Below are 15,527 nucleotides of genomic sequence, written 5' to 3'. Positions count from 1 at the left end.
TTTTTTTTTTTTTTTTTTGCTAAATAATCAAACCATTTTTTTTACCAAACTTTGAATTGTATTTGGGTATATCTCACACATCAATAAGAGGCTTGCAAAAAAAATAAAAATAAATTCATGTTTATCAGAGGGGTCCTGGAGGGCTAGTGTCCTAGAGGGTTGAGCTCCAACCCTAATCAAACACACCTGAACCAGTTAATCAAGCTCTTACTAGATACTAGAAACTTAATGGGTAGTTGTGTTTAAGCAAGTTGAAGCTAAACTCAGCAGGACACCGATCCTCCAGGACCGAGTTTGGACACCCCTGATGTATATATATATGATGACATGGTGGCTCAGTGGTTAGCACTGTCACCTCACAGCAAGAAGGTTGCTGGTTTGAGTCCCGGCTGGGCCAGTTGACATTTCTATGTGGAGTTTGCATGTTCTCCCCATGTTTGCATGGGATTATTCTGGGTGCTCCAGTTTTCCCCACAGTACAAAGGCATGTGCTAGGTGAATTGAATAAACTTAGTTTATGAGTTTGTGAATGCCAGAGTGTACGGGTGTTTCTCACTGCTGTGCTTCAGCTGGAAGGGCATTTGCTTATATATTTATTTTAATAATTTAATATTCTTATTTTTACTTTAAAGTATTTATTGAGGATTATTATTTATATATTTATTATAACTATAATTGTTTATGTGCTTTTTCAATAAATTTCCATATACCCCTATCACCCTAGTACCTGCAGGGTTGAGAAAATCCTGCGCCAAATGAATACATTTAATGTATTCAAATATTGCTTGTCACATTAAATGTGAAATCGTTTTTGACGTTTTAATTCAAAATCAAAGTAACGTAAAATAAGATTTTAGTGAAATATATATACAAATATATAGCACATTTTAGAAAATGCAACCATTGGTTATTTAAGTGTTCTTAAAGGCTTAATAAATTAATTGAAGTAAATATAAAACAAAATAATTTAATAGATGAAATTAAACAATGTTTGATCCCAAACTTTAGTGTAATTAAACAAATGTTTTGAATTGTATTTGGGTATGCCCCACACATTAATAAGATTATTTTATATATGTATATTTGACACATGTTTGGCCTCCTAGTTTAATAGTAAACATTTTGTCAACCTTGATTTGTCGTTTTACTGGAATGGTTGTTTTATTTGAAGCGTCCCAGATCAGAAAACACCCCCTCCTCTAGCAAACTCCGCGCATGCGCAAATGAGCCAGCCCATCCCTCAGATGACACGCCCATCGGGGAACGTGCGCGTGCATAACGCTCATATCTGATCTATAAACACAGTAGATTGTTTCTTGCCTTTGACTACAGCGTGTGCCGTCTGATCCATATACTTTGTTGCTCACGATGTTGTTAAACACGCCGTTGAAAAGCCTCAATGTTCCAGTTATCACCTCACTTCCTGTATAGAGTTTAGTAATTCTGACTTTCGGATCTTTTCGGGCGACGGGACCTGGTACTTCTCAAAAGCCCGAATCCTCGGACCGCAGGCCCCGATCCAGGCGAGGTGCTGATTACCACAAAACTGCACACATTTCACTCAAAACGCGCATGTGTGTAGTCCTGCCGCACATTAGTGTATGTTTATTTGGAATGGAGCCTGATTTCAACCTAAATAAGAGATTTGTTTAAAGTATAGTGGCTAAAATAGTCGCCTTCGAGAATGTGTTGGCTCCTGTGACGCTACTCTCTATTAATAGCGTTTTCATTATTAGTTGGCTACACGTTCAAGATTTATGACAGAATGAGGTTTGTATGTTATTGCATGTCATTAATTGTCACCGTTTGTTTTTCTTTTAGGCCATGGCAGACTTTTCGGTAAGTTTCCTTTCTTTTTAACTGTTAATGAATAATCCTGTTGAACAATTCACTTTCAGCAGTTTGGAATGCATTTCCTCCTGTGTTAGTACAATAAGAAACTTTGTGTGTTTTTTTTTATCCGTGATTCCACTAGTATAAATGACTGTAGAGTGCGTTATACTTCCCCAAAGGTGAATGTAGACCATATTCTTTATTCAGCACATAGTGTTTTGTTATTAAGTGGGTTATAATATTGACTAAAATATAATAATATTGAAAAACTTTAATTCAGGCCAAACTGAAGGAGATAATATATACATTAGGAAGAAAATTATATATTAGGAAATACTGTGAAAATGTGCTTGTTCTGTTAAACATAAGTTGATAAATATAAAAAAGATAAATTCACAAAAGGGCTGTTCATCCTAATTCAAACTATAAAAAGATATTTGTATTTGATTTGTCATTTTGCACAAATGACAGATGCACACCTGCTGTAGAATCCAGTTATAATCGAGGCCTGATGTTTGTGCTTGTCCAGTATGATTTGAGAATGATTCAAAAATCATGTTTGTGCTTCAGTGGAAACACATTTCTAACTTTCCTTGTCTCAAAGTTTGTGTTTCCAGAACAATTCAATTCAGAACATGTTTATTTTTGTTTTTCAAAAATTCAATTTTCAGGTTTATTTTGTTTTCATTTTCCATATCTTAAAGAGCCCATATTATGGGTTTTTGAAAATTCCCCTCCATGTAGTGTGTAACACAGCTCTAAGTGAAGTGAAGTATCCAGCTAAGGCTTAAATCTGTAAGAATACAGTGTTTAAAACGGTTGATTCATCTATAAAAGAGTCGACTCATAATGCTTCAAACGAGTCGCCTTGATACCGATTCATTAGGTGTTTCGCCATGACGTACGAACCGAAAACCAAGTTATTCACGTGCACGCGCAAACCCGGGAGATTTCAAACCTGAGGCCCCGCCCTCTACGCAGAAACCCAGACACACACACCCACAAACACACGCACACAAACATGCCGGTCGATTGAAGTCACACTGCAGATGGACATTATCGATTCTCTACCCAGAGATGAAACCTCAGCATTATAACCAAGCAGTTGGAAACTTCTGGAAACTACAGGCTACAAAGAATACTTCATCTGCGTTTGTTAAAGTAAGGATCAGTAAAGAGTAACTTACTAATGGACGTCAGGATGAGTTTCTTCCTCCATTTCTCAAATGTAAGTACGTGCGATTAAAGTTGCCTCGTTGACTCTAGCTTGCAAATGTATTTAGTTGTGATTTGTTACTTGTAACCGCGTGTACTGTATCAGGTTAACTGGCTATATTCTCTTATCGCGTGCAAAGTCACGTTAAAAACGTGACGCGTGCTGTTTGTTTACGGAGCTCCGTGGTAGAGGTCTGCAAATTTCCGAATCAATCGCGGGAGCGGTCGGTAACAGGTTTAATTTGGGACGGGAGCGGGCTGTCTAGCAATATCGTGGATATTGCTATGCGAATGAGACAGAGCTTTGCCTGCCTGTGTGTCTGCTTGGCGCTTGTGTGTATGTGTTAGTGCGCGCGTATGAGAGAGAGAGAGAGCTCTGTCTGGCTGTCTCTGGACTGTTTAGCTGGGTGATTTTCGGTTATGTTCTCCCCCGCTCTTTAGCGGGATCGGGCGCGGCAGGCAGAAAACGGGGCGGTTCGGGCACCGGGACAAGAAATTCTAAATATAAGCGGGAGCGGTCGGGTTCAGGCTAAAACCTGGCGGGTGCGGGCGGAAGCGGGAGCGTTGTCGTCCAGAGGTGTTTGTGTGTGTGTGTGTGTGGCAGCTTAAATCCACGCCTACACTATGGAGCGCGTATGAACTGTGATTACTTTTATATTGCTGATTAGCTATTAGGCATTTCATTCTCTGACTGAAGGCAGTCGACCAATCGTGACAGACTGTCATCGGTCCAATCAGCGCAGATTAGCTTCGCGCTAAGGAGGGGTTTGGGAACAAATGAATCACTGGACGATTCATACAGGAGTCGCTGGGATAATTAGGTAAAAATAAAAGCAGATTATAAGACCATGAAAGTGTTTTTTGACTTTGCATGCATATTAGACTGTTGTTGGAGACCCTTACAACCAAGATATGACCCTATTTCATGTATAATATGGGCTCTTTAAATCTGTTCTCAGACTTTTGGACTCTACTGTTTGCCCTAGTTAGTCTTTGTCTTTTCAATGATAATAACAGAGCAGAAGTCTTTCTGATAAAATGCCTAGCTCATGTGTTATTTCTCCTATTATTCTCCTGTAGCTTGCAGACGCAATCCCAGATGATGTTCCTAGTGAAGCATCAAAAAATAAGCACACCAATCCATCAGCTCCTGGAAATGGAGCTCCCCCACCCACTAATCCTGGCTGGCCTGGTGCAGCCCCTGGCGGCCCTCATTTCCCACCTTCTGGAGGCCCTGTCCAACCTGCTGGCTTCCCCCAGACCTGGCCATCTGCCCCTGGATCCTTTCCTCCTGGCCCAGGAGCCCCAGGCCAGTTCCCTGGAGCCCCTGCTGCCCCAGGCCAGTTCCCTGGAGCCCCAGCTGCCCCAGGCGGATACCCACCAGGACCGGGCGTACCAGGACAGTTCCCTCCTAACCCTGGAGCTCCAGGACAGTTCCCCTCTATGCCAGGTCAGTTCCCACCAGGTGGGGCACCCATGCCATATCCTGTTCCTGGACAATTCCCCTCCCCACCTGGGGCTCCACAGGGTCCCAATCCAAACGTGCCTTACCCACCAGGTCCATCCGGACCTGGCATGTACGGCCCCGGAGGCCCTGGTGCCTTTCCACCAGATGGAGGTCCAGGATATGGAGGAGGAATGTTTCCTCCAGTACCACCAGGATCTTGGGGACAACCAGGAGGAGGCTTTCCTGCTCACCCAGGCCCACCAGGAGGCTACGGTCCCGGGCCCATGGGACCATACGGAGGACCTGCAGCTCCAGGTGGAATGGTGAGTTAAACTCCAGTCTATAAATGGGTTTGCACGTGTAAGTCTGCTTGTGATGGGTTTGGTTTGGTGACGGCTCTGCTGGAGTTGGTTTGGTCAAAATGTTGGTGACATCCACGTTGCTTTCAGGGTTGTCTGTTCGGTTCTTGAGGTCTGGGGGACTGTCCTGCTGGGGTCTCCTCACTTTACACCTGCAGATCTGAAACTCATTCACGTCTTATGGAGATCTCAAAAGCTTGTCTTCTTGTTTTTCAGCCACTACATAGACCTCCATATTATTGAGCACAATGAACAGCTCAAGCAGTCACAGGAGGAGGACGCCATCGCAGACCCCAGTTAACATCCAGTCAGAGACATTTAACACCTAGATCACATTCATATATTTGCATATCAGCTTTACAAACAAATGCACATATTTAATTACTGCACATTACACTCGTCATTCTTATTACTATTATTGCAGATCATTGTTTTAGTGATGCAACAATCTAAATCTATATTGTGATTAAAGGATTTGTATGGGCTGTATTTATTATTTGTTTCTGGTAATGCTGAGAGGTTGAAGTTGTTATATTTATATATGAGAGAGTGATATTATACTGTATGAGAGCTTAAACCTATGACAATCAATGACAAATAAATTTCAGCATCATTACTTCAGCCTTCGGTGTCACAGGGTCCTTCAGAAATACTAATGTGCTCTTTATTTCTGCTTATTATCAATGATAAAACTAGTTTTGCTGCTTAATATTTTGGAAACCATTATGCAATGTTTAAATTCTTTGATCTTTGCGATGGCCAACAAACAGCATTATTTAAAATATACATATTTTGTAAATTGTTCAAAACTACAGAAAATATAGTTATAATGCATCCTTGCTGGATAAAGTATTCATTACTGTTTTGAACATTTTTAACAGTAGTGGGCTTAAGTATACACTCACTGGCCACTTTATTAGATACAACTGCTTGATACCGCAAACTTCTAATCTGCCAATCGCATGGCAGCAACTCAATGCAATTAGGCATGTAGACGGGGTCAAGACATTCAGCTGCAGTTCGAACAGAGCATCAAAATGGGGAAGAAAGGGGATTTAAGTGACTTTGAACGTGGCGTGGTTGTTGGTGCCAGACAAGCTGGTCTTGAGTATTTCAGAAACTGCTGATCTACTGGGATTTTCACGAACAACCATCTCAAGGGTTTCTTGTGAGCGGCAGTTCTGTGGGCCCAAATGCCTTGTTGATGCCAAAGGTCAGAGGAGAATGGCCAGGCTGGTTCAAGCTGATAGAAAGGCAACAGTAACTCAAATAACCACTCATCACAACCGAAGTATGCAGAAGAGCATCTCTGAACGCACAACACTTCCAACTCTGAGGCGGATGGGCTACAGCAGCGGAAGGCCAATCAGGTGCCACTCCTGTCAGTTAAGAACAGGAAAGTGAGGCTACAATTCACACAGGCTCACCAAAATTGGACAAAAGAAGACTGGAAAACTGTTGCCTGGTCTGATGAGTCTTAATTTTTGCTGCAACACTCGGATGGTAGGGTCAGAATTTGGCATCAACAACATGAAAGCATGGATCCATTCTGCCTTGTATCAACGATTCAGGCTGGTGATGTAATGGTGTTGGGATATTTTCTTGGCACACTTTGGGCCCATTAGTACTATTTGAGCATGGTGTCAACACCACAGCCAACCCGAGTATTGTTGCTGACCATGTCCATCCCTTTATGACCACATTGTACCCATCTTCTGATGGCTACTTCCAGAAGGATAATGCACCATGTCATAAAGCGCGAATCATCTCAGACTGGTTTCGTGGACATGACAATGAGTTCAGTGTACTCAAATGGCCCCCACAATCACCAGAGCTCAATCCAATAGAGCAATTTTGGGATGTGGTGGAACTGGAGATTCTCATCACGATGTTCAGCTGATAAATCTGCAGCAACTGCGTGATGCTGTCATGTCAATATGGACCAAAATCTCTGATGAATATTTCCAGTACCTTGTTGAATCTATACAACGAAGGATTAAGGCAGTTCTGAAGGCAAAAGGGGTCCAACTTGGTACTAGTAAGGTGTACCTAATAAAGTGGCCGGTGAGTGTAGAATGATATAAAATTTGAATTTACACAAGCATCTTTAATATGTATGTGTGTCAGGTTTTTGTTTGTTCATAGATTAGTGTGTGATTGATTAATCAGGCCAGGCTTTATTCACTGGAGGCACTGGAGACACTTTGGAATCAGGGATTGGCTGTTTATGAGATTTATCACAGTGCTGCCATAGCAAAGATGTTTGTAAACTAAATGATGTCAGATTTCCTTCTGGTGGTTTGTCATGTGATCGGTGACGTGGCTATAGCTGGAACAAGAGGATGTTTCCGAATGCGCGTTTGACTTGTTTTGGGTGTTTTCTGTTTAGTATAAACACGAGTGTTTATGACTTAGCTTCTGTTATAGGAAAAGTTTTAGTTTATAGTGAAAAGTGGAAAATACTGTTCTGTTTCGTGTCAGGGAGGGTTTTCTGATATTTTGCACACTATGGAAAAGACCGCAATGGAATTTTATTATGGAGAATGGAAGAAACTCTGCATCATGGGAGAAGTTATTAACAGATGTTGAAGGCTGTCAGGTCTCTGCACGTCATGTCTGAATCTCTGGGTCAGAGTTATAAGGCTTATCCAAGATTAACAAACATCAAATTCATGTATTCATGCATTTTTTATTTAGAATTTTGAAGGGTCTGAAGTCATCTAACCCTCACCAAAATACATAAGAGTAAACACCAATACTTCAATCAAAAACGTTTTGTCGAACTTTTACTTGTTATATGATATTATATGAGTTGAAACAAATGTTTTTAAATGGAAAAAAAGACTCATAAAGGAATGCAATGACATGGGGGGAAGTGGGTACATTTTCCTTTTTGGGTGAACTATCCCTTTTTTATGCAAATCTCAACCAGATTATCTGAAACGTTTTTTTTTTTAATGAAAGTTTCATTTTGTATATCATATGAACAATATCAATGTTGTGATCCATACTGCTATTGATAATTCATGAGCTTTTACACGTTGCTGTTTTGGATAAAGAAGCAAACACTTTACAGATTGCAGTTTTGTGGATGTGATTGGTTATTACAGCGATTCAAATGTTTCTGGCATATATTTAGTTTTCTTCCCCCACAAAAATGGTTTAAATTCCAACTGATGTAGTGTGTAGTTTTTTTTAATTGTAAAACGGCCATGTCAATTACAGGATGAAATTCATCTGGTTTAATTTGTAAAAGTCAGCTTCATTTTCACACATGACTTTCCACCAATTAAACTAAATGGAGCCCGACCCATATCAATCAATATATTCGCCGATATTCTTTATGTGCGTATTATACTACAGTATCAGTCAAGGACACTTTCCCATTCATGTGTCCAAACTTTTGACTAATTTAACTGACTAATTTGACTTTTGACTAATTTAACTGTATAAAAAATACAGTATATACCTAAAAGTAATAGATAGAGAAACGCATTTATTTGCGATGATCACTCAGTTGTGCTGATCAAACAGTTCATGATGTGCCAATCCAACAGGTGCAGGTTTATCATGGAAGCACAGCTATTCTAAATGTGAATAACTGAATAAATTATAATAGGTCAATGTATGGAAAACTCTAAAAAGGTTATTGTTTATTAACTTTGCAGTAACAAACGAATCAGCAATGTACTGTTACATCAGCGCTTGAATGCCTCTGGCCTTCTTACTGACTGAACAGGTTGTCTGGTTTCCAGTAGCAAACAACTGAGCAAGGACTACTTCACTAGTCATAATTCAATCATTTTGTATGTGTTGTTTTCTGTAAAATATGTTTTTTTTAAAAAATGGTAATATTGGTGGCTGATTTGCGGATATCGATACTTTGGCGATAGGCTTGTAGCGGCTGATAAAATCAGCAAAACAATATGAGCTCTAGACTTTAACCCCATTAAAAATCATGATGCTGGAGTTGACAGAGGACCCCTTGGGGCAAATAGTGAAGATGCTGCCATTATCAATATAAAAATGAAAGGCCAAACTTTCTAAAATATATCCCAATGTTTCAGATATGTGTGATAAATGTAAACTTTCACAATGTAACCTTATTCATATGTTTGTATTTTGTCCCAAATTGCAAAATTGAATTTTGTTCTTTAAAATAGTTTCTGAATGCAGGTCAAGTTAGCTTTTTGCACTTTAATCACAATATTTGGTGCTCCATCTCAGTGTCAACCTTTAAACCAGAAACAAGCTGACATTGTAGCTTTTGCATCTCTTTTCTGTTGTCTTGGACCTCCCCACAACGCCCCTCTATTTCTTTGTGGCTCAAAGATTTGGTCTTCTTTTTAAAACTTGAGAATACAGGATCAGAGGTAGAGGAGAACAGAAAAAAAAACAAAAAAAACAATTGATTGCATTCTTTAATGATTTTAAAACCTTAGCTGTGGATTGAGTGGAGGTATGTGTGTGTGTGTGTGTGTTTATATATATATATATATATATATATATATATATATATATATATATATATATATATATATATATATATATATATGGTTTGTTATTATTATTGCAATTTTTTTCCATCAGATGTTGATGTTTATTTGGGGATTTTTGTAGGGGCTAGATAGGATTGTATATGGTGTGTGGGTTGTATGCCGTTGCAAGAATAAAAATTCCATGAGAAAAAAAAATGAATGCAGCTCTTGAAAATATGCTTTGTGGCATTTTGCATTAGGTCGTCAAAACAATGGTACATCATAACCAACACTTAAGAGGATCCTACGGACTCTCACCATCTGACCCTGCGGAGAGAAAACATTCTGTAAAGTCTACTTGAGTACATTCTAAAGACTTTCAAACGGGTTTAAAGGGGTAGTTCACCCCAAAATAAAACATCCTGTCATCATTTAGTCATCCTCCACTTGTTTCAAACCTTTTGGATTTTTTTTTGTTCTTCTGTTAAACAAAAAGGAAGATATACTGAAGATTTTTTTTTTCTAAGAAATATTTTTATTTCTACTAAAGATGTCAGTGGCTTTCCCAACATTCTTCAGAATATTTTGTTTTGAGCTCAACAGAAGAAACAAGTTCATAAAGGTTTTAAACCCCTTTAGTGACAGGCAGTTTAGTTTTTTAGGGTTAATTGTCATTTCATATGTGAAAATAAAGCAGTTTATCCTGATCAATGCGTTTGCAATGCATTATCATCCTACATCCTACGACAGCCATTCTATAATAGTTGTTTACGAAAAATAAAAAGCTAATAACTTGACTCATGTAATTAAGTTTGAATTCAGTTGGAAACCTGCAACCATTGACATCCAGTAGTAGGAAAAAAAATACAATGGAAGTCAGTGGTTACAGGCAGGGCCAGACGGAATCTGCGGATGGTTTTTTGCTATTTCTGCTGAGAATTTTGGTAAAAATTTGTGGAATTCAGCGGAATTATTTTGGGAGTATCCAGCGGAGTATCATAACTAAAACCTTAATATATTGAATAAAAAGTAATAAATTACTGAATAAAAACTGAATAAATTCAGATTTACACATTTACTCAAGCAAATAAACAAAATTAATAATGGGCTAAAAATCTGCAGACATCTGCGAAATTCTGCAGAAAATCTCCGGGAAAAAAAGATTCCGTGTGGGCCTAGTTACAGGTTTCCAATATTCTTCAAAATATCGTCTTTTGTTTTCAACAGAAAAAAAACTTGATTACAAGTCAGGAGTGAGTAAATGATGGCAAAATTATTACTATTTTTTTGTGAACTGTCCCTTTAAATCCATACAAAACATCTTTTCTGACCAGGCAGAGTCATTGTTTTCAATTTAGATTTGTAATATTGTGTGTCTTTTTGCGATCTCAGCATCTGTAATAAAGATGGAAACCTGTGCCTCATTTATGTATATAATTTTTTACTGGAGACCTTTTGCAAGTGTTAAGGATCTCACATAGTTTGTTTGTGTTTCAGCCATTGCCGTATGATCTCCCACTGCGCGCTGGGATTATGCCACACCTGCTCATCACCATAGTGGGTGAACCAATAATAGGAGGAGACAGGTAAAAACACAGACACTAATGTAACCAACCCTAGCATGACTTCTACATGTCCCACTCTCTTTGTCAAAACACACTTCTCCTTTCTCAGGTTCCATGTAGACTTTATGAGGGGGCATGAAGTGGTTTTCCACTTTAACCCTCGCTTCCACGAGAACACCGTCGTACGAAATTCACAGCTCGGGGGTCTCTGGGGTCCTGAGGAGAGGGAAGGAGGATTTCCCTTTGTGCAGGGCAGACAGTTTGAGGTAAGAACATTTAATTCTGTGTAAAGCGGAAGTTGCTGAGACTTTTATTTCAGCATGTTGATGTCCTCTATCCTCCTCCTCCACCCGCATCCTCCACACTTACTACTGATGACTTTGCTACATTTTTTTGCACCAAAACTGCAAAAATCAGTGCTCAATTTGCTGCACCTACGACAAACACGCAAGATACACCACCAACACCACACACACTCACCTCTTTTTCTCAGCTCCCTGAGTCTGAGGTGTCCAAACTCGTGCTATCTAGCCATGCAACCACCTGTCCACTCGATCCCATTCCCTCTCATCTCTTGCAAGCCATCTCTCCTGCAGTCATACCAACACTGACTCACATAATTAACACATCTCTTGACTCTGGTTTATTCCCCACTTCATTTAAGCAGGCTAGGGTAACCCCACTGCTAAAGAAACCCAACCTGGACCATACGCTACTTGAAAACTACAGACCAGTATCCCTGCTTCCATTCATGGCCAAGATTCTGGAGAAAGTAGTGTTCAATCAAGTCCTGGACTTTCTTACTCAAAACAATCTCATGGACAACAAGCAATCCGGCTTTAAGAAAGGCCACTCAACTGAGACTGCCCTGCTCTCGGTCGTGGAGGATCTCAGACTGGCTAAAGCAGACTCTAAATCATCAGTCCTCATTTTGCTGGACTTGTCAGCTGCTTTTGACACTGTCAACCACCAGATCCTGCTATCTACGCTCGAGTCACTGCTATACCTCTCTTTTCATCCTGATGATCCCTCGGTTCCAGCTCGCATCTCAGCCTGCCTGTTGGACATTTCACACTAGATGAAAGATCATCATCTTCAGCTGAACCTCGCAAAAACGGAAATGCTTGTAGTTTCTGCCAACTCGACTCTACACCATAACTTTTCAATCCAGATGGATGGGGCAACCATTACTGCATCCAAAATGGTGAAAAGCCTTGGAGTAACGATTGATGACCAACTAAACTTCTCTGACCACATTTCTAGAACTGCTCGATCGTGCAGATTCGCACTCTACAACATCAGAAAGATCCGACCCTTCTTATCTGAACATGCAGCTCAACTCCTTGTTCAAGCTCTTGTTCTCTCCAAACTGGATTACTGCAACTCTCTACTAGCTGGGCTTCCAGCTAACTCTATCAAGCCTCTTCAACTGCTCTAGAACGCAGCAGCACGAGTGGTCTTCAATAAACCTAAACGAGCACATGTCACTCAGCTGCTAGTCCGTTTGCACTGGCTGCCGGTTGCTACTCGCATCAAATTCAAAGCTCTGATGTTTGCCTACAAAGTGACTTCTGGCCTTGCTCCTTCTTATCTGCTCTCACTTCTGCAGATGTATGTGCCCTCCAGAAACTTGTGTTCTGTGAATGAACGTCGCCTCGTGGTTCCATCCCAAAGAGGGAAGAAATCACTTTTGCTCACGCTCACGCTCAATCTGCCCAGTTGGTGGAATGAACTCCCTAACTGCATCAGAACAGCAGAGTCACTCGCTACTTTGAAGAAACGACTAAAAACTCAACTATTTAGTCTCCACTTCACTTCCTAATCTGCAATTGCCTCTCTGAATATCACACTAACTGTACCAAAAAAATAAATAAATAAATACTAATACTACTAATACTTCCCTTCTTAGACTTTACAGACCTGAAACTTGCCTATAGCACTTATTCATTGTTGCTCTTAGTTGTGTAAATTGCTTCCTTGTCCTCATTTGTAAGTCGCTTTGAATAAAAGCGTCTGCTAAATGACTAAATGTAAATGTAAATGTACTTCCCACTGAAACAGAATATTGAGATGGGTTGAGGCTTTATTTTTGTGCATCGTTTGCTCATAGCCAACTTTAACGTTTTTAATATTCATGTCCATGTGAAATCTTAAATTAAAGTGTCTCTTTCTAGAGCACATTATTATTAATTAGATCAACAATTAATCCATGGAATGTAACCCACTGAAGAAAAAACTTTTGAGTAATCTTCAATCAAAGTCTTCTGAGTTTGTAGTGGTGGTCCTCATGTTGATGTCAGTTTGAGGGCTTCAGTTAAAGGAAGAGTGGTTAAGAATATTGACGTCAACAGAAAATGACCGACACTCCAAACGCAGAAGCAAATGTCAGACTTTGAGGATTACCAAACATTTTGTTCAATAAATTGATTACACAGACTTAATTGTCATAATAAATCATAATAAATATCATAATAAACATTGTAGATTTTCATTTCACGCAAACCTTAAGAAGGAACATCAAGGCCCAAATATTGATTTTTTTCCCCCCATTTTAATTCCAAAGAGGGCAGAGTACCAGAGCACACCTTCTTATTACATAATCTCCATTGACCTATGGAAGTTCAAAGGTGTTTACTAGCATGAACTTACTTTACTTTTAACAAACTTACTTTCTCACTGACAAAGTTTTTAAGTACATTTAATATCGGTTACTTAATATGTACGTGTCTTCAATACTGGAAACTAATCCAACAGTTCTGTAAAAATCCTTTCAGAGAAGCAGAGTAATTATTACATTTTTTGCGGATATTTTTTTTTTTCAGTTAACAAATGAGTGCATGTGCTTAAAAATCAGGGAATTGAGTGAGAAAAGTTGAATTAAAAATTTTGATAAGCAGACTATATATATATATATATATATATATATATATATATATATATATATATATATATATATATATATATATATATATATATCGCTTAATAACCCATTTTTTAAATAAAGGAGGTTTGACCAACATTTGCAAATGCTTAAGAAACACTGGAGTGAGTAATGTATTTATGTCAGTATATGCTATGTATGAAATGTTTGACTCATAAATAAATAAATTATTAAAAGAGTTTAATTTTTATTGTCTCTGCTTTGAGAATAAGGGATTTTAAGCAGTATTGAGTCAAGTAAATAAATTACTTTTTAAGTAATTATATTATTTTTTTTGACAAAGTAATTAGAAAAGTAATTTAAATACAATTTTAAAGATTTAATTAGTAATTATCTACTTTTTTGAAGCGACTAACCCAGCACTGCTGGGGACTTTACCAAGCTATTTTCAACCTTCCAAAATAAACTCCATGCAAACTTCATTTTGGCCCAGTTTCATTCAAACTGACGTCACAACCTTTCGTTTGAAGTGTATCAGGGTGATCTGATTCTCATACTGTGTATGTGTGCAGCTGAAGATCCTGGTGGAGACAGACGGGTTTAAGGTGGCTGTGGACGGTGTTCACCTGCTGGAGTTTGAGCACAGGACAGGCGGGATGGAGGACGTCACTCGTCTGCGCATAGATGGAGACGTGACTCTGTTCAGCGCAGCTCCCAGCATGATCTAACACACACACACAAACACACACACAGCAGCTCAGTAGTGTGGAGGTGACACACTAAATCATTGGTAAACATGGGAAAATATCAGTTATGTCTGAAAGAGTGAACATTTCTAGCAGTTCCTGCATCTCTAATGCAGTTTAGTCAAACACATGATGGGCACATGATCTAAACAAATGAATTACTGTAGAGATATAGAAGATGTTTTGACTCTTCTGAGAGGACGCTGTTATTATCACTCTGTTTGTCCTTATTCTCTCACCCTTCAGAGTGCATTCTACTAGTTACCCTTTTTGCATGTATACCGGAACATGACTGATTTAGTGAAAATCAAATGTGTACTGATGCCCGCGGGGGCCCATAAACTCTAATTCAGGAAACTTCAGAGCAGAGCTGCGACACTGAGCTGGAAAACAGCAGATCTAAATGGCTGAATATTCTTTTGTTTGGAATGAATGTTGGAAAATGTTTATTATTCTAAGGAAAATCATTGAGATGATGGAGGGAAGCAAATTATTTTGTCCAAACGAATGCTGTATTACCCTGATTAAAATGTGCTTGGACATAATATTTCATATCTGAACCTGTTTTTTGCACTACATTGTGCATTTCACTGGTCAAGGCAACTGTTTTAGTGGGACAGCATGACAATTTAGACACTAACACACACACACACACATATATACAGTTAAGGCGAAATATATTCATACTCCTTGCAAAAAAAAGGGCACCTATGATTAAAATCATCTTTTGTAAGCTGTTTGGACAGAACTCTGTGCAGGTATAGTGTGTCCACAGTCATATTGGAGCGATAGAAACTCAATTAGTCTCTTTTTTTTTTTTCTGACTTTAAAATAGGATCCAAATCCCATTTTGAGGCCAACCACAATGTGACGTAGGAGTGCAGTTTCCCCACCCACCATATTGACTGACAGCCACATATTAGCATTCCGTAGAAACATGTATAAACATATCCACAAGACAGGACGTGTGCAAAGCTACCAGGATTAAAACATATGTTCAGCT

General features: G+C 39.1%; 1 protein-coding gene across 2 annotated transcripts; it reads left to right on the top strand.

Moving 5' to 3' along the window:
* Window positions 1-1,351: 1,351 nt before the first annotated feature.
* lgals3a (lectin, galactoside binding soluble 3a) lies at window positions 1,352-15,069 on the top strand. 2 transcript variants are annotated; one of them, NM_001386796.1, is made up of 6 exons: window positions 1,352-1,528; window positions 1,822-1,839; window positions 4,129-4,818; window positions 10,830-10,918; window positions 11,007-11,163; window positions 14,351-15,069. In NM_001386796.1, the coding sequence occupies exons 2-6, from the start codon at window positions 1,825-1,827 to the stop codon at window positions 14,504-14,506; spliced, it is 1,107 nt and encodes a 368-aa protein (NP_001373725.1). In that variant the 5' UTR covers window positions 1,352-1,528; window positions 1,822-1,824; the 3' UTR covers window positions 14,507-15,069. The 2 variants fall into 2 exon arrangements, with proteins under 2 accessions (NP_001373725.1, NP_001373726.1); NM_001386797.1 differs by lacking the exons at window positions 10,830-10,918; window positions 11,007-11,163; window positions 14,351-15,069 and adding an exon at window positions 5,071-5,475.
* The last annotated feature ends 458 nt before the right edge of the window (window positions 15,070-15,527 follow it).

This window comes from Danio rerio, chromosome 13, assembly GCF_049306965.1.
Source record: "Danio rerio strain Tuebingen ecotype United States chromosome 13, GRCz12tu, whole genome shotgun sequence".
Taxonomy (NCBI): Eukaryota; Metazoa; Chordata; class Actinopteri; order Cypriniformes; family Danionidae; genus Danio; species Danio rerio.
This window is presented reverse-complemented; position numbering and strand designations above follow the sequence as displayed.

Bases quoted from the DNA above. Each gene is read 5' to 3' on its own strand.
- lgals3a (NM_001386796.1), top strand. The intron at 10,919-11,006 runs GTAAAAACACAG...CTCCTTTCTCAG, and splicing joins CCAATAATAGGAGGAGACAG to GTTCCATGTAGACTTTATGA. The intron at 11,164-14,350 runs GTAAGAACATTT...GTATGTGTGCAG, and splicing joins TGCAGGGCAGACAGTTTGAG to CTGAAGATCCTGGTGGAGAC.